Raw genomic sequence first — 19498 nt, forward strand, 5'->3', positions numbered from 1 at the left:
ATGAAAGACTGAATGTTTCTTTTTAGCAACCAAAGGACACCATGCGACTAGACGAGACCATGCTGGTAAAACAGTTGCTGCCAGAAATCTGCCACTTCATCCACACTTACCGTGAAGGGAACCAGCATGCAGCTGAACTGCGAAATTCTGCCTCTGGGGTTCTGTTTTCTCTTAGCTGCAATAACTTCAATGCTGTGTTCAGCCGCATTTCCACCAGGTAGGTGTTTTTCAGTAGCCTGACTGAGTGTATTAGAAAATCTACTAAATACTGGTGTCTAGAACAGCTGTCATGAATTCTAGTTTTCCCAATTTCAGAAAAGTTAACTGTTTAAATGATATTTAATAAGATAGTTCTTCAGTGAAACTCCCTCTACCTTTCAAAATTTTACTTGAGTTTCAGGTTACAAAACAAACCTGTTTTGTATCCGTTCTAGGTTGCTGCCAGCATATTTCCTGTGAGCTGCATTTGTTGCTGCTTTAATCTGTTGCCTTAAGTACAAGTCAAATGCCATCCTAGAGTGAAAGTAATGATAGCTCAGCTGAATAAGTTGAGTAAGTTCTTGGTGGGTGCAAGGATTTTTGGGAAAAAACGGATGCTGAAGATAATGGCTTTTATCCATTTACTTAGCAATTTAGAATGCAAAATTTCTGATTGTCTACAGCTGTGTTGGAGCCCCAAGGCTGTTTTCCTTCCTAATTTTTCCTGCTTGAAGGCTTTTATGTTAAATCTATCTTATGCCTGAAGGGGACAAAACAGCTGGACTGTTTGTTAGTTGTTGGAAAAGACCCATTTGACTTCTGACTGACTTGAGTTTCACAGCACATTCACTGTAAAATAACTGTCTTTGCTGCTAAGTGAGAAGAGAGATAGACCCAAGGCTTCCATTTATTCTCTGCTCTTTTTGCCCTGTTCCAGGTGTCTCTGATGCTTCAGAATGTTTCCAGTCCACTAGAGTTGTGTATCAAGCTTTTTATTACTGAAATACTTTGATGTTTTTTGAAAGTTGTTTGAAGTAGCTTAGCTGTAACAATGTGTGATAAGAGCTAAGATCATCCTTGATTTATTAAAAGTGGACCTTGGGCAACCTTATGTGGTCCCATAGCAAGGAGCATGTCAATTTAATTGAAACAAAGATTTATATAGTCCTTATAATGTAAAAACACTTCCATTCCAATGTTTTTGAAAATATTTGCATTTTAGAAGTCAGTCTAAGATTATTCAATGATTTTAAATTTTAAGTATTTTAAAAACTTTTACAGAGCCTTTAATAACTTCTGTTTCAGGAACATAGACTTGGCAGCTAGCATGAAGGATGTGGTTTTACTCAATAGGTTGATTATATTTTGTTGCTTATGGAAATGGAAACAATTTCTTTTGCTCCTTTTATAGGAAGTATTTTTCAGTTGGAATTTTTTGTCAGTCTTTGAATCTCATCCGTGAATCTATATTTCTTCATATATCTGTAGCATGGTTTAGTTCTCAAGCTCCAACCCCCTTCTGACCGTCCATTTGAGGTGGAACAGTGCTTTTCCCTAACCTGTTTTTCCCTTCAAGATGGCCTGTGCATAAGTAGTTAAATATTTGCCCAGTTGTTGCTGATCTCCACGGGGGTCAGCTTGCCGACAGTCAGCGGTGCTGCTCTCTTGACCTGTGCTTCCTGTTTAGGCATATTTCTAGGCCTTGTGCAGCAGCTGGGGGATTTTTGGCACGAAAAGCAGAGCAGTGGGGACCTTCCCATTCCCAGCGAGGGCTGTTAAGTTTCCCTGGTGTTGGAGAAATGAAGAACTGCTTTTGTGTGTAGTACTGGAAATCACATTCCATGTCTAAAACACATCTGTAGCTTTGGAACGAGACATGGCAATCTTCAGTTTGTGAGAACATACGATTTAGTTATTAGTGGCTTAGCGTCTGATGAGATGTTTAGTAAATCATCTAATACAAAAGTGTGAAAAGCTGCCGTTGTGTTTAAAATGGTGTGATTAAACTTCACCCTATTTCTTTAGGCCAGAAAAACATGGAGCTTCTTTAGCTTACAAAGAGCGGTTGTAGTTCACTTCAGCGATATTAAGTACCATCAGTCACGGCTTTACTCTTGAGAAATTAGCTGGGGCAAGACTTGCTGTTATGGAGCAGTAGTCTAAAGGTGTCATGATTGCATGAGTTTAATATTTAGATGAAATATGACAAGTTTACTGCTACAGTATGGTGATAACAGAAGGACTTAGGCAGATCTTGGGCATAGAAAGACTGTCACCAGATGGTATTGGTATCTTGTAAGACTCATCACTAGTACTTCTAGATCCATTTTCAGTATGAGTATGGAATAAGACTGTGGTATTAACTCCTAATCATGCAAGGTCTGACTTTCATTTCTAAACCTCGAAAAGTTTAGCTGAGGAGATCATATTATGTGAGGAGATCATATAATATTCCCCTGCTATGCAAACGTACAGACTCATAGGTATGTGTTCATACCTCTCTGACATAATCTGATTGAGATGTTAGTTTACTTTGCATATTTTTAGATTACAGGAACTGACTGTTTGTTCAGAAGATAATGCTGATGTTCATGATATTGAACTTTTACAGTACATCAGTGTGGATTGTTCAAAACTAAAACGACTCTTGCAAGGTATGATTTGAGCCTGTGTTTTGAAATATTTTTGCCTGAATGTGGCTAGTTAGAGATGACACAATGGTAGTCATATGTATATCTTTTTATTGCTGTGTTTTACTCCAAATAGTCATATATATACCAAAATATTTAAAAATACTTAAGTAGCATAAAGACTTTGGTTTAAAAATTGCTTTGCGCTTCAAGGGTCTTTTATAATCTGCGTTGCTTTTTGGAACCAAGTTTCTTTTCTAAATGCAGAAATGTTTTACCTTTACAGAGACTGTATTCAAGTTTAAAGCCCTTAAGAAAGTAGCTCAGTTAGCTGTTATCAACAGTCTTGAAAAGGTAGGTATTTTAATATTTATCTTGTTTCATTGCTTATTTGCAGACTTTATCTAGTTTAGCAATAGCTGCAATTTGGTCATTTACAATGAAATATATGTTGGTGAATCACCGATGCATATGTTTTGCAAGAAATGTTGAATGATTAGAAGTAAGAGTAAAATCTCTCTTCATTTAAATACATAATTCAGAAAAAATATCTTTAAGCTCTGGAACATGAAAATGTTTTATCTGCAGGCATTTTGGAACTGGGTGGAAAACTATCCTGATGAATTCACAAAGCTGTACCAAACCCCACAGACCGATATGGCTGGTAAGGCAGAACAAATGACATTGCGTTCAAAAGTTGGTTTCTCAGACATCTCCACACTCACTTGCATTTTGTGCCCTCGTTGCTTCTTGTGCAGCCTGCAAATAAGAAACACGTTTCTGTCAACCTTTGTCAGGGCAAGTAAGGGTATATTGCTATCTCTTTTCTTTCTTGACTCACCTTTTAAAGGGATTCATTTTGTGGTTTGCAACACAAAGAAATAAACCCCAAAAGATGGCAACTCTTTAAATATATAATTTTCATCTTGATACAGGGGAAAAAAAAACTTACGAGAACATCATCTGTATTTGTCTCTAGTCAAAAAGAGGAAAAACGATATTTTCAGGAAGACCGTGTCTTTAACTGGGTTGATTTCATCCCCAGTAATGTGCAAAACAGAACTTTTTTCTGTGTAGGTGGAGCTATCCTTCTGCTCCTTTATAGCTATTCTTTACCTTTTCATAATTAAAGTTGGTCTTGAACTTGGGGTTGTATTTTATGCAGATTGTGCAGAGAAGTTGTTTGACTTAGTGGATGGCTTTGCTGAAAGCACAAAACGTAAAGCAGCAGTTTGGCCACTGCAAATCATACTCCTGGTCCTGTGTCCAGAGATAATCCAAGATATTGCAAAGGATGTGGTAGAGGAAACTAAAATGAACAAGGTAAGAGAAGAAAAGTATGCGAATTCTGGTTCTGATTTCTAGAGGATGCTTGTCTCTGCTTACTCTGTATTTCAGGTGTATTTTATTTTGTCTTTCCTGCCCAAAAAGTACATTGCAATTCCATATGTAAATTTCTGCACCCTTTTTAAGTTCTCACCTAACATATGTTCTTTCACTGTCAATAATTCATGCAGATACTATGTCCCAAGCAATGTTATTTCAGAACTTTTACATCTCCTTGGAGATTTGAATCCTAGTGATGTGATTTTCCCCTGCCCCCACCAGTAACAGACTTAGCGTTGCTTCTAGCTGGCCTATATTGTACTGATCTGGGCTTCTGCAGCGTGTACTGCGTGTTCCGTAACTGCAGTCCCTGTAGCAGATGTTGAATTTGATGTGGCTGCAAACATTACGGTTAAGAGTAAACAACCATCTACCTTTTTGCCATTCTGATTGCCCTAGATCGTTCAAACTGAATGTCTGTAATAAACATAACTGCTCCAGAATGCTGCATCAAGTTGTTTTTTGCAATCCCAATGCCCATGATTTCTGATCAGAAAATGCAATGTTGTTTGGTTTTAATATTTAAGGATCTAAAAGTCCTGACCGCAGATGACCAAAGCTCTGGTTGTAACTATTCCTATTTTGAATTCTGCAGAAACTGTTCCTGGACAATCTCAGGAAAGCACTTGCAGGCCACAGTGGGAGCAGACAGCTGACGGAAAGTGCTGCTATTGCGTGTGTTAAACTGTGCAAAGCGTCTACCTACATCAACTGGGAAGATAATTCCGTCATTTTCCTACTAGTGCAGTCCATGGTGGTAGATCTTAAGGTAAAAATGTCTGTTTCCTAATTGCAATGGAGAAACTAGGATTTTAAAATACTGAAATAAACTTTTAATTTCTCCTTAATAGAATACCGTAGTGTTTTTCAGTGGGAAGTTTTGTATTGAAAAGTAGACAAGAATAATCTTGGTATCTGATTTATATATTTTTATTTTTTTGAAATACATAGAATTTGCTGTTTAATCCAAGCAAACCTTTTTCAAGAGGCAATCAAAATGCGGATGTGGACCTTATGATTGACTGCTTAGTTTCCTGCTTCCGCATAAACCCTCATAATAACCAACACTTTAAGGTGAGAACACTACCTACTGGTAAGTCATTCTCCATATACTATTGATGACCTGTCAGTTATAAGCCATGTGCTAACAGCAGCTGGAAGCTCATAAATAAGTTCAACTGTATAAATAACCCTTAGTAATAAATGTCTGCATGTTTTCATAAATCTTTTCTTAGACGGTTAGTCTTTCTCATGTTTAGATTTGACAGCTGTCAATTTAATAAAAAGGCTCTGGTATGTTATTCAGCGTGATAAGAAAGATGGTAAAGAAAAAGATGTTCCTAAGTGTCTTTTATGTATTTTTATTGTAGATCTGCTTGGCACAGAATTCCCCATCAACATTTCATTACGTACTGGTAAATTCACTCCACCGAATAATCACAAATGTAAGTTCTGAAAGTATTTAATCAACCCAGCAATCTGCGGCTTCTATTCAGATCAGTATCTGCTTGTTAAATACAATGTGAATGGTAGACCAAATCTCGTTGCCTGTATCCGCACAGCAAGCGTTGCTTGCTAATAAGGAGGGACACAGACATCTTTGTTCATGCTGTCCACCAGTTGGGTTCCCAGTTTGAGAGCTTGTATTCCAAAATAAAATTTCAATACAAATGTCTTTTAATACCTCTCATGTGGGATGATAAATGAGTCTTATAGTCTCTGGTTTTCTAATAGGTACTGCTTTATTGATAAATGAAAACCGCCCTCAGGACGTAGATTGTTACACCACCTTCTACTACTCCTAGTATATTGACACGGGAACTTAGGGGAGGAGCTGGCCTCGTGGCTTTGCTCAGGGAGTTGATCGAGTATGAATACAAACAGCGTAAAATTTTAGTAAATACTGAGTGCCAAAAGTATTTTGAAAGTTTGTGCAGTTGTTTATCTTCAGTGTGTTACTGTACTTTAAGTCAGTAAAATACAACTTTAATTTTTATACTGTTCAGAAATACTTTCCTGAAAAATAGAAAATAGAATCATAGAATCTTCATGGTTGGAAAGGACCTTTGAGATCGAGTCCGACCACACACACACAAAAAACCCCCCTACAATCTCTGCCACTAGAGCATGCCCTGAAGTGCCAAATCTAGACGTTTCTTAAATACGTCTAGGGATGGTGACTCAAGCACCTCCCTGGGCAGGCTGCTCCAGTGCCTGACCGCTCTTTCAGTAAAGTAATTCTTCCTAATATCTAATCTAAACCTCCCCTGCCACAGCTTCAGACCATTTCCTGTGCTCCTGTCATTATTCCCCTGGGAGAAGAGGCCAACACCCACCTCTCTACACCCTCCTTTCAGGTAGTTGTAGAGGGCAATGAGGTCTCCCCTCAGCCTCCTCTTCTCCAAGCTAAACATGCCCAGCTCCCTCAGCCTCTCCTCATATGACCTGGTCTCCAGCCCCCTCACCAGCCTGGTAGCTCTCCTCTGGACACGCTCCAGCACTTCAACGTCCCTCTTGTACAGAGGGGCCCAGAACTGAACACAGCACTCGAGGTGAGGCCTCCCCAGTGCCGAGTACAGAGGCACGATCCCTTCCCTACTCCTGCTGGCCACGCTATTCCTGATACAAGCCAGAATGCTGTTGGCCTTCTTGGCCACCTGGGCACGCTGCTGGCTCATGTTAAGCTGGCCGTCCACCAGCACCCCCAGGTCCTTTTCTGCTGGGCAGCTTTCCAGCCACTCTTCCCCAAGCCTGTAGCGTTGCTTGGGGCTGTTGTGACCAAAATGCAGGACGCGTCACTTGGCCTTATTAAACCTCAGACAATTGGGCCTTGGCCCATCGATCCAGCCTATCCAGGTCCCTCTGTAGAGCCTTCCTACCCTCAAGCAGATCAACGCTCCCACCTAGTTTGGTGTCGTCTGTGAACTTACTGAGGGTGCACTCAATCCCCTCATCCAGATCATTGATAAAGATATTAAACAAACTTGGCCCCAAAACTGAGCCCTGAGGGACACCACTGGTGACCGGCCGCCAAGAGGATTTCACCCCATTAATCACAACTCTCTGGGCACGGCCATCCAGCCAGTTTTTTACCCAATGAAGAGTACACTTGTCTATGCCATGATTCGCCAGCTTCTCCAGGAGAATGCTGTGGGGGACGGTGTCAAAGGCCTTACTAAAATCCAGATAGTCAATGTCCACAGCCTTCCCCGCATCCAGAAGGCGGGTCACATGGTCTTAGAAAGAGATCGGGTTGGTTAAGCAGGACCTCCCTTTCCTAAACCCATGCTGGCTGGCGCTGATCCCTTGGCTGCCCTGCACTTGCCGTGAGAGCTCACTCAAGATGATCCTCTCCACGATCTTTCCTGGTACCGAGGTCAGGCTGACAGGCCTGTAGTTCCCCGGATCCTCCTTCCGACCCTTCTTGTAGAATAGAATAGAATCAGTGTTGAGTAACCAGCTTTACGTAATTTACATAACGTTTTCTATTTAATTTATCCCAACATTGTAATGAAAACACTATATTTAAAAACAAAAAGTGTTTGTTTTTAAACATTTGTTTAACATTTAAACAAAGTGCCTCCCCTTTTAGACACTTTGACAAATAGGGGAGAAAATGCTACTGTAGACGTGGTGGTGTATCTGTGGTGGAATAATACAGCTTTTCAGATATTATCAAGCACTTAAAATACCAATTTTCTATCTTGTTTAGTGTATCACGATGAATTGAGTGCACATTATTTGTTTTGAAGTATTACTAGCATTCAATATCCTGAAATCTACTGTGGTTTCCTGCATTCATAGTTTCAGAGTTTGTGCTTGTTCAGAAAGCAGAGTAATATAGTAAGGAGCTAAGGTGGAAGTACTGCTTCTGTTACAACTTGTTTAAGTATGATGAGTTGAGGTGAGAAAACAAAATTAACATATTGGTAATACTGTGTAAAATACTCATGTAAAGGTTAATTATACTACAGCTTTTGCAACTTTTAGAGGTATAAAATAAATCCTACTCTAACTCATATGTTGCCAGTTTATGGTCTGAGCATTCCTGTGTTTTCGTTCCAGTCGGCGCTGGACTGGTGGCCCAGGATTGATGCTGTGTACTGCCATTCCATGGAGCTCCGCAGCATGTTCAGCGAGACGCTCCATAAAGCCATCCAGGGCTGCGGGGCACATCCAGCAATTCGCATGACTCCGGTAAGACATTTAAACAAGCTGTTAAAACACAAACCTGTTGCTTTGCCTGCATCCCCGTTCCATTTCAGCTTTTTTATTCATTAACTTTAGACTGGAAACTAGAGGGGGGAAGAACATTGCAATCCAAAAAGCAACAGAGAGCCATACATGCTCTGTGAACTTTGCAGGTTTGGTGTATTGACTGACTGTTTCTAGCCAGTTACTGATGTATCTCAGTTTTCATGCTGCTTTTAAACTGGCAACATAGAAATATTTCTTCTGTAACTGTCCTCTGTGGCTAATTCTTCATTTTAAGCTTTCTTGCTGTGTGAATGGCCAGGTAATATGTCCATTCTTGTTTAATCTGAAAAACAAAAGCATTCTGTATGTGAAGATAATTTCTGAAAACTGCAATGCTTTTACCATGATTAGCATGAATATTTCTTCTTTTCATTTGTCTTGCTTGCTTTCCGTTGAGCAAGTTGACTGTTTGGTCTTGGTGACAGCAACAAAGTAAAAGATTTCTCAACCAGTATGAAATAAAGTCAATATTCTTGGTTGTCTTAGAAAAAATATTGAGTAAATTCAAATTTGTAGTTTATCCAAATTTTTTCAGTAAGTTCACATGCAGCTGCGTTGCCTTTCTTCTGAACTTCCTATTTAGGACTCTCGATGTGTCAAGTGAACTTCATTGGTTGTTTTAGAAGAAGGCCTAAAATGATACATGAAAATACTCCTATTGGCTTCTCAAATGAAAGCAAATGATCAAAATACCTTTAGTTGAAAGCCACAACATGTTTAACTTGCTTTTTACATGTATATATTAATCTGTTGAGAAAATAGCAACTCTGGCAACTCTGACATTGATTGGTGGTGCTTTGTCTTCTGCTTCTTATTTTCCGTTCTTAATGGCGGCTGTCGCTCACACGGTCAGATGCCAACCAGTCACTGTTTTGCATGGCAGTGGGCCTCTGTTGCTGTAAGTATGACCCATTGTAACTACCGCAGAAAAGCCTTTCCTTGCTCGGCCTTTTCTGTGCATAGTTACCGCTGCAGTCGCTCCATGGGGTAGCGTGTTTCACCCAGGAAAGTAGGGCTGGAGGAGACCTCTCAGCACTCTGCTTGGCAGGGGCCAGGCCATCCCTCTCACGACCACTTCAGCTCCTTCCTGGAGGGAAAGGCTTTTTATTGGTTCTGTTCTTTTCTTTCTGCCCCCTAATTTTCCATCACGATGCTCTTCCAGAATCTGCCCGCTCTGGTGGTTAGAACTGTTTTCTAATTTCCAGCCTAAACTTATTTATGTCTAACTTATCCCCATTTGTTCTTGTTCTGGTGTTGTCTGTTAGCTTCAGACTGGTGTTTATCCCCTTGATATATTTGCAGAGAGCAGTCAGGTCCCTGTCTTTGTTTATTGATAGTCTTTAGTTTTGATTGTGTAAAGTAAATAAATCACTTCACAGAAGCGAATCAGCTTCTTTTGCCATGTGCCTCTTCTCAGAATTCCCTTAATGAGAATCTTTTGTCTTTGGACATACTGCGGACCAATTAATGCAAGTTCACATTTTTTTATATATTTATTTATATGTGTGTGTATGTATATATATAAACAGACACACATATATAGTATTTTTCACAGACTTTAGTGTGCATCCAAATTATTTTTGTAGTGATCAAGAAACTGCAGTTGATTGCCATACAACAGGGTTTGCTTTGAAGGGTTGTGCACACTGTAGGATCGAAGCATAAACTCAGTATTTTAAATCCTTACGACTGGTAGCATCCATATACACTTATTTCCCAGCCAACGCTGAATGACTGTTTGTTAAACGTATCGGTCAGACATTGCTGCTTGCATTCTGTTGTGTGACCAGCAGTGGTAGAACATGACATAGTTCACACTGGAGTCAAACCAGAATACGTTATGTGAACGCTCAGTACGTACTTAGAATGTCCTCCATTTCCCACAAGGAAGTTGGCTGGCACAGGAGTAGTTTACTGATTTTTCAGATGAAGTGAGATCTATTTTTTTTATTTACTTAAGCAATGCACAATGTACCTTGTGGAAACTGAAAGGTGGATTTTTCAGAGGCCGTAGAGATGAAAATGCTATCATCCAGACTGTGATTATGGCAGAAAATAAAGAGAATATTTTGCCTTTGGAGAAAAGTTCCCCGCCCTCTCATGTATTCAAGCTTATTTGGAAACATTTATTTTTATTTCTTTCTCAGACCAGAGAAAATCCCTGTAAATTCTTTTTGTCCCTTTTATCCATTTTTCTTTTGCCACAGTTTCTTATGCAAAAACTTTTCTTATGTCTACGTGCAGCTCACTAAAACAATTCTTAAGGAAACTTTAAAGCTATAATAAAGTGATAGCATATGCAAAAGGAGATTTTCAAGTAGAAGGCTATGTGACCATACTTCAGTGGATGTTATATACTTTTGAACTTTTTCATTAATTGTAGATTATAAGATCAATACAATTCATAGGATGTTTAATAATAATTACTGTGTAGAGTACCTTACTGACAATGACTGGTTTTTTTTTTTCCTTCCATCAGAGTCTTACATTTAAGGAGAAAATGACAAGCCTTAAATTTAAAGAAAAACCTACTGATTTGGAAACCAGAAGCTACAAGTTCTTGCTGTTATCCTTGGTAAAACTGATCCATGCTGATCCAAAGCTTTTGCTGTGTGTAAGTATATCATACTATTCATTTATAGTAAAATTTACTTTTGAAGCCACTAAATCAATAAAAATTAAAAACATCTAGGCATCTAGGATACTTCCCTACTCATTTTTTTTCTCTGGTTATAATGCTTCTATGCTTTCAAACGAAAAAGACAAAACCAAAAAGAAACTGTAAGAAATTGTACAGAACCAGAGCAACACAATGAAAGGGAGAATAAAGCTCTGTAACTCTGCAGGGGGTGGGGGAGGATCGGGAAATACAAGAAGAAAAAAATTAAAATAAGGGGGGGGAAATTAGTCATCATTTCAGTGAGTGGAAAGATCTTCCATTTTCTCAGGTCTGTTTATTGTTTAATTTAAAAATATTTAAATTCTGTCAAAGATATGATATGCAAGGAGTATCATAGCTTAAAAAATAAAAAATGAAGTACTCTCTTAAAGATCCAGAAATCCACCTAGTTTAATTACAGGAATGCCTCTGAAGCAGTCGGTAACTTGGTCAGTCATAAAAAAGTTTTACAACTTAAACTTGCTTTTCCTTTTTGCTATTTAGAATCCAAGGAAGCAAGGGCCTGAGACGCAAGGCAGCACGGCGGAGTTAATTACGGGCCTTGTGCAGCTCGTTCCGCAATCCAGCATGCCAGATATAGCACAAGAAGCCATGGAGGTAAGGGGGGAATGGTCTTCATGCCAAATGACTACCGCACAGACAAATCAAGGCTTTTGTAGCAGCTCTGAAGTATTGATTAGCTGTGGAGTTCTGTGTCTCAGAGTTCGCTCTCTATTGGTTTTTTTCCTAAATGTCTCCTGCACTGAGAGTTTTGCAGGAAAGGCCTATGAGGAAATATCAAAAAGCACCTGCACCTCATAATGTGGCCTGTTCCTCCCCGATGTCGATCAGCTGCAGCTTGACAGTTCCTCTGCTCCATCCTCGCAGAGAACACCATCAATCTCACCCTTTCTCGCTGTGTTTCTAAACGGCTGTGAGGAAAAGGCTGACATTTTCCTCGCAGTTGGTCCTGCGTGACTGGGAGGTGGGGGGGATGGAGAGCATACAGGATACCCCAAGGCTACTGAAATCTTCCCGCTTCTCTTTGACTGGAGAAGCTAACAAATCGCCAAAATGGTTACAAAGAGCAAAGTATTTGCCTCTCCTGCCTTGGCAAAGAGCTTCAACTATGGATGTTTTGGTGTTGCCACTAGAAGTTTATACCCGTAGGATTGGTTAAGTTAATTTTTGTGCAGCTGGACATTAAGTAAATGTTAAAGACAAAACCTGTCTTCTAAAAACATTGTGTCTATGCGTCTAGTATGGAAATACAAAGTAAAACTTCTAGGTTTGGTTTATATAAGTGTGTAATAAAGACTAAAATGAAATGCTTTTGACATGGACCAACAATGAACTCTTGTTCTTCTATATAAAATGCTATTTATGTCTTTTGTTGTTCTTAAAACAACTAATTACCATGTGATTGCACCTGTTTCTCTGCCTATGCTGATGTATTCTGTACATTTCTGCCTTTAAGTGAAAATACTTTGTTTTGGATTTAGGCCTTGCTAGTTCTACACCAGTTAGACAGCATCGACTTATGGAACCCTGATGCACCTATAGAAACGTTCTGGGAAATTAGGTGTGTGAGTTAACTTTTGTAAATTAGAGAAATAGCTGCTTTGATTTGTCTGCTCTTTTGAAATAGCTGTGAATGTTTTGGGAAACCTGTGCAACATCGGCACGAATCTGTAGTCAAAATTATTATGTGTGTTCATAATAACATTTTATCTTCCTTATACTTCATGAATTTAACAAATATAACAAACATTTTTCTGGCTTGCTTAATGACTCTCTTCAGCCTGATGTTAAGGTGTAGAAATTATAATCAGTTTGAAAAGTTAGAGATTTTTCCACCTCATTCAAATGTTTACTACTTGTTTAAATTCTGTTTGATCTCTTTGGGGCTGAGGGAGGGTAATGCTGAGCAATTCCAGAAGTGTGGATTTGCCCAGCTAAAAAGTAAAATTACAAAACAGAAAATTGGTTCTGTTTTACCTCAAATGAGGACATGCTCTTGGCTCTGAAGCCCTCACCTCAAGAAGGTAGTAGTTTGCTCTGACGTGGGATCTCCATTTATCTTTCCTGTGTATTTAAAGAATTTTTATTCGTTAAAGTCATCTTGCTTTTTACGACTTCACAGCAGCTGTTGTGGCTGATTTCTTGGAGAATATTAAGGAAAATAATGTTCCAAAAAAGTCAGAATTACACAGAGCGCTAAACCAAAAAATAGGAATCTGTAAACTTGGATTTCTAAGGATTGCATGAGCTAAACAATTTTTAAAAGAAATATTTGGGGACCTAGTCTGAATTGGTACAGATGTTTGTTCTAGAGGAATCCAGGAGGAACGCTCTGACTGGCATCAGCAAATTGGCCTGTGCCACTGCTGAACGGGGCTCGCGGGGCTGCCTGGGGGACGGGCTTGGGCTGAGCCCTCCTAGGCGAAACTCATTGCTGTAACTTCTAATGGTAGAAATGAGTTTGTGGTCTGTTCGGGCTGGGGGAAAAACCCATTAAAATTGACACTAATTTGGACCCTTTGGCAGTTTTAACAGAGAGTGTGAGGCCTGAATGGATATGAAGAAGGAACATCCCTAGATGTGTTCCTTCCAGAACAGAGTTGAGACACGTTGTCAGAGCAGTGTAGGTAAACTTGTACTGCCACTGTCTGTGCTGTATCTGTTCTGTGGATAAAGGGAGGACTTCTGACTCGACAGCCCTGGAGTCCGCACTTCTGACAAGTACCCACATCGCTTGACTTCCTCTAGGGAACTGCAGAGGCCAGCTGGGCGGTGGGAAGGGTCAGAGGGGAGCTTGTCGTTTAAAGTACTCACCTATATTATATCTATTGTACATTCTAAATGTATACGTGCTAGTATATGTATAGGATATTCATGCTAATTGCCTATTTCTATGTGAAATGTTGTAATATCTTCAAACATTTTATTACTAGGTTGTAAAGCTAATGCTGAATTTCATTTTGCTGCAGTTCACAAATGCTTTTTTATATCTGCAAGAAACTAACTAGTCATCAGATGCTCAGCAGTACGGAAATCCTCAAGTGGCTGCGAGAAATTCTCATCTGTAGGAATAAATTTCTTCTAAAAAACAAAGTAAGTAAATGTTAACATCTACCTGTTAGGATCATTAAAATGAATTGCTCTCTGTTTTGTCACTCCCTTTATTTACCAGTTTATTTTTATGATTGGAAGAGATTTAATAGCTACACCTACACTTCCCATTTTCTGATTTCCTCTCTGCAGAGGGACGGTGCTTTGTGAGGCACCCTTGATTGGAATTGTTAAGCAAAGCTAGGTTTAGGGTTGGTTTTTTTATTTTTATTTTTTTTACTCTAGCTACACAGGTTGTCTTACTTGCCTGGAAAATGTATGTTTCGCAGAAACCTGGTGCCTGATACCTATTTGCCTAATACAAAGAGAAATAGTCCACAAGGTGAGGAAAAGGGAAAGTTAGTTATGATAAAATATACTTCTTCATGGACGAAATCGAATTTCTTTTTGGATCTCATGTTCATGTGAGTCCTAGAATTCTGCCTTGTTTCTTTCCGATCATCTCAAGAGACTTTTTCCAAACCAAGCACACATTGTAATGCTATACTTACTAGAGTTAAACCCAGGCTTGCTATACTACTTTCTGTATTAAAGATCTAGTAGAAAAAATAAAGGGTTTCCATTTTTTCTATCTGACCTGAAAGTAGCTGTGCTAACATGAGAAGGATGCTATCTCATGTGTCGTATATAGCATGCTTAAAAAGTCTTCTTTCAGCAGCAGGATTTTACCTTTAAATGACTTTTTCCTTTTTTTCTGTTTTCAACTGTAGTAGCTGTTACTGAGCTTTTGGCTGTGTTGATGCCAAGTAGTAGGTTTTCTTCTTTGGTATCTCCAGTTTAACATATATTTGTAAAATATAATCTCACGTGTTGCAGCTGAGGGCCACAGGCATTCTGGTCTATCTATTCAGCAAGACTTTTACTTTTGGCCTCTAAAGTGGAAATCAACTGTCCTTCAAGTAGAGAGTATGCTTAATATTATGCTTCTCCTTCCAGTTAAGAAGTAATTAAAAATCTCTTTCCTCTTAGTGCTTAGAGCATGTTCATTAGTATCAGGATCAGAAAAAGATAAATGTTCTTATTAGACCTCTGCTTCACAATCTCAGTTCCTGCTTTTCTGATCTAATGTAAAATGTATAGAATAAAATGTACAGTACTCCTGAGCTTGGCTTTTTTAGGCTTAATTACATCTAAATTATAGTCATATTTATGTTAGTATTTATTCTGTGGAGTAAACCCAAGAAGCCTATCGGACTTTCAGGAGGCTCCAAGAAAGGGAGGAAAAGGCATCATTTTGTGCTTACCTCAAGGTGATGTTTTTTGAAGATGACTCTCCAGATAATTTCTTAAGGGGAAATATTCTTAGATACCATTAATATGGGTAACTTCATAAAGCCCTGAGAGCACCAGTGTGAAAAGTACTGTGTAAATGTTGAAGGTCTTCTTACCTTCCCGAAATCTATCCTCCTTACCCTTTTTGAAAAATAAGTTGATTCTTTACTTTTGTTCTATCTCTTGATAGCAATCAGATAGGAGTTCCTGCCACTTTCTCTTCCTTTATGATGTCTCTGGAGGTGGAACTAGTCAAATTTCTCTTGACCATGAAGAGATGATTCGCTGTGCTCCAGGAGCTACCCTCAGGAAAGGGAAAGGGAATTCTTCCATGGTAAGTAATATATGATAATAATTCTTTTTAACACTTGGGGAGAAAAACCGATGTGCAAGTGGAAATTAAATTACTTTGAGAGTAGTTTTAAAAAATAAAACCAATTATTTCTGAGGAGGAAAAGACATCTGTATCCTACATAATGTATGCGTCTAACGTGCTGGTTAATAATGATGTTTCAGACTTTAAAAAGTCACACCTTTTTCAAGTTAAAATGGTGAATAACTTTTTTCTTAGGATTGCACATAGTATCCCTACATGTTAGTCTGTTGTTAATAAATCTGAAATCTCACTTTGGAAAGTATCACATGCAGTTTGAATGTACTGTGAAGGATCATACAATCAAGCATTTCAGTAAGGTATACCCTTTGACAGACAAGTTTCTGAAGCCTAAGTTTACTACCAGTTCTAGCTGCAGGGGAAAAAAAAAGTGAAGAGGATATTTAGAATGTCTTTTAGGAACCAAAACTTTAATTTTGTTTTTTTCTGGGATCAATAAGATTTTCTTAAATACACGGAGCAGGTTCTTAGCCGTTGTGTTCATGGAAGAACGCTGATCTTGTTTAGAATTGCTTATTCCTGCTGGAATAAAAGCAGTTTTAAAGAACAATTTGGATAAGGCTGAATTTTAATGAAATTGCCATATTCATAAGCAATATTACCAAATTTGGAATTCTCCATTTCCCAAGGAAAGCACAGCAGGATGCAGCGGAACACCAATTTGTCGCCAAGCCCAAACAAAATTGGAAGTCGCCTTATACATGTTTTTGTGGAGCCCGGATATTGAGGCAGTCCTTGTTGCAATGTCCTGTTTCCGTCACCTCTGTGAGGAAGCAGATATCAGATGTGGAGTAGATGAAGTCTCAGTGCATAATTTTTTGCCAAACTACAATACTTTCATGGAATTTGCATCTGTTAGCAATATGATGTCAACAGGTAAGAACTATGAATCTGTGAAATACCTTTCGACCTGTATAATAAGACTATTATTTGTGTCTGAGTTCCTGAAACAGGTTGATATTCTTGATTTAATTGCTACTCCTGCTTTCACTGAAATACCTTATTCGGAATTGCTAGAAAGAGCAGAGAATTTGGATGACTGAGTTCACGAGGATTTTGAAGCGTGACAAGAGGAATCCTTTTCTAAACACTTCAAGGGGATACGTTCCTCTGTTAATTAAATAATTACTTTCAAAGATCTCATATTTGATATAGGTGGATTTTCAAAAAACCTGATTAAATGTTCTGTGCCCCTTTATAGGGAGAGCAGCTCTTCAGAAAAGAGTGATGGCGTTACTAAGACGCATTGAACATCCGACTGCTGGCAACACAGAGGTAAACTTTCTTCTGAATTCATACGCTCTTTGCATGCATTTTTTTTTTTTTTTTTTAAAACGGAAAATACTGTTGCTACAAGTAGTTTTGAAGTTACATCTTGATATATCTTATTTTAGGCCTGGGAGGATACACATGCAAAGTGGGAACAAGCTACAAAACTAATCCTTAACTATCCAAAGACCAAAATGGAAGATGGGCAGGTGACTATGAATTTTTTCCATAGGTTCAACCCTTAGAAATTAAAAATTTAAGCTTATTTATTTTAAGGAATTGAATTTTAATCTGGAAGATTAGTTTTGTAGGCAGACTTAAGCTCAATGAAAGTATTCCAGAAAAATAATGGTAATCATTTGTCCACTGTGCTTCCTAAGAGACCGAGAAGTAATTTGACTTAAATTGCTGTGAGGGGGATGGAGGCTGAGCTTAAAAATTAAAAAGAAATTGGAAAAAAGAATAGTGAAAACTCTGGAATACAACTAGAGAAATGATGAAATCCCTTTCACTGGACGTTTTTAAACGAGCTGCTGGCTGTCATGGTTTAAATATGCTTTATCCTGGTGCAGAGCAGGGAATTGAACTATAAAAGGTGAATCTTAGAAAATTCTTGAGGCTGGAATTGTAAATGGTAGGAGGTGTTACGGAATACTTTAAAATTCTGATCTGTTTAATTGAAGAGATTTCATCTTCCACCATTCTTTTTCAGGTTGCTGAAAGTCTTCATAAGACAATTGTTAAGAGACGAATGTCTCACGTCAGCGGGGGTGGCTCCATAGACTTGTCTGACACAGATTCTCTTCAGGAGTGGATCAACATGACGGGGTTCTTGTGTGCCCTTGGGGGAGTGTGCCTGCAGCACCGCAGCAGCGCAGGGTTGGCCACCTACAGCCCCCCCATGGGCCCTGTCAGCGAGCGCAAGGGCTCCATGATATCTATGGTCTCCACCGAGGGGAACACGGAGACGCCTGTTAGCAAATTCATTGATCGATTGTTGACGCTGATGGTCTGCAACCATGAGAAAGTGGGACTTCAGATACGGACCAATATTAAAGATCTGGTGGGTTTGGAGTTGAGTCCAGCACTTTATCCAATGCTGTTTAACAAACTGAAGAATACCATCAGCAAGTTTTTTGATTCTCAAGGACAGGTAAAGTGTTGATATATTCCTTCACGTTTGTGTCTTAATGAAAAGCATCTGTCTTGTCTTTCACATAAGTAATGAAATTGATATCTGTTCGTGTTTAGTTCAAAAAACCTGCAAGCGTTGTGATTGTATTTGACAGCATGTATTGATAATTATTGTATTTGTGATTCCAGGCTATACTTAACATCAAATAATTGAAAACATTCTTGAATTTGAAGTGAACTCTGAGTACAGAATCTGTGAGAATGTTCTCACAATCGTTATGGCTGGTAGTATTGACATATTTAGCCTTGACATATATTGGAATTCTTTTGGCTAGGTGATACTAGAAAAATGCTTTTCAATTAAGTCTTTGAAATGCTGCCGTATATTTGATAAATAACCCTTTTTTGGGTTTGCGTGTTAAGAATTAAGGCTTCCAATTTTCTTCCCGTAGGTTTTGTTAACTGAGACCAACACACAGTTTGTAGAGCAAACCATTGCTATAATGAAGAATTTGCTTGACAATCATACAGAAGGGAGCTCAGAGCATCTGGGACAAGCTAGTATTGAGACAATGATGCTAAATCTGGTTAGGTAAGAAATCCTGTTGACCTACCTATACAAAGTAATATGTTTAAAAAACAAGGTAGACGCTTCTAGTTTTGATCTTTTCTGCTTGCATCCATGAAGAAGGAGCAGCTGATTTTCTCATCCTCCTCCTTATGGTTCTGAAAACTTCAAGTAATCGTGGAGCTTGTTTATACTGTAGGATAAAGTATTTCTTTAAAGAACTAACCATTCCATGGCTTGGCCCATTCGTGTTAGCGTTCCTGGTTTCTTTTCTGTGCAACGGTGCTAGTGGTTAAAAGTCAGCTGAAGGGTACATTTCTGTTCAATTTTATACTAATAGAAAACTTCTTTGTCCAGAAGAAATTTGGTACTTCTCTTCAGCTGCTGTGAGGGCTGGCTTCCTCACTTGGAAAATATAAAAATGTAGCCCCATCACTTGCTAACCCATTCTGCAAGTCTGCTGGTCAGCCAGCGGGAAGCTTCCAGCATGGAGCTGAAAAGATTTGTCAGACGTGTGGGCGTGTGCTGCGAAGTAGCATCAATTATTTAATCAGTCTTTTTTTTTTTTTTCTTCAGGTATGTGCGTGTGCTTGGAAATTTGGTGCATGCAATTCAAATAAAAACTAAGCTATGTCAGTTAGTAGAAGTAATGATGGAGAGGAGAGATGACCTTTCATTTTGCCAAGAAATGAAATTTAGGTAAGTATTGCATTATATAACTTCTAGGATAGTGTAACGTGGACAAGTGTAATTTTGTTTGGTTTCATGTTTAAAAAGTATTCCTGGTATAGGTTATAGTACTGCTGTCTTCAGAATAA

General features: G+C 38.8%; 1 protein-coding gene across 13 annotated transcripts in view; it reads left to right on the top strand.

Moving 5' to 3' along the window:
• NF1 (neurofibromin 1) overlaps positions 1-19498 on the top strand; it is a 94617-nt gene that overhangs the window by 13917 nt on the left and 61202 nt on the right. For 10 of the 13 annotated variants that reach the window (XR_008467841.1, XM_054210145.1, XM_054210148.1 and 7 more), the window contains exons 4-23: positions 27-217; positions 2527-2633; positions 2896-2963; positions 3198-3273; positions 3775-3932; positions 4591-4764; positions 4947-5069; positions 5366-5440; positions 8061-8192; positions 10732-10866; positions 11416-11529; positions 12414-12493; positions 13902-14025; positions 15506-15649; positions 16339-16585; positions 16911-16984; positions 17104-17187; positions 17691-18131; positions 18565-18704; positions 19257-19379. Coding sequence is in view for 12 of the 13 variants with exons in the window: in XM_054210145.1 (XP_054066120.1) it covers positions 27-217; positions 2527-2633; positions 2896-2963; positions 3198-3273; positions 3775-3932; positions 4591-4764; positions 4947-5069; positions 5366-5440; positions 8061-8192; positions 10732-10866; positions 11416-11529; positions 12414-12493; positions 13902-14025; positions 15506-15649; positions 16339-16585; positions 16911-16984; positions 17104-17187; positions 17691-18131; positions 18565-18704; positions 19257-19379 (2810 nt within the window). In the remaining variant the exon portion in view is untranslated. Of the gene's footprint in view, positions 1-26; positions 218-2526; positions 2634-2895; positions 2964-3197; positions 3274-3774; positions 3933-4590; positions 4765-4946; positions 5070-5365; positions 5441-8060; positions 8193-9105; positions 9151-10731; positions 10867-11415; positions 11530-12413; positions 12494-13458; positions 13826-13901; positions 14026-14268; positions 14366-15505; positions 15650-16338; positions 16586-16910; positions 16985-17103; positions 17188-17690; positions 18132-18564; positions 18705-19256; positions 19380-19498 lie in introns of those variants that run through there. The other 3 variants (XM_054210157.1, XM_054210155.1, XM_054210156.1) reach the window with 3 other exon arrangements.

The sequence above is a fragment of the Rissa tridactyla genome, chromosome 7 (assembly GCF_028500815.1).
Source record: "Rissa tridactyla isolate bRisTri1 chromosome 7, bRisTri1.patW.cur.20221130, whole genome shotgun sequence".
Classification (NCBI taxonomy): domain Eukaryota; kingdom Metazoa; phylum Chordata; class Aves; order Charadriiformes; family Laridae; genus Rissa; species Rissa tridactyla.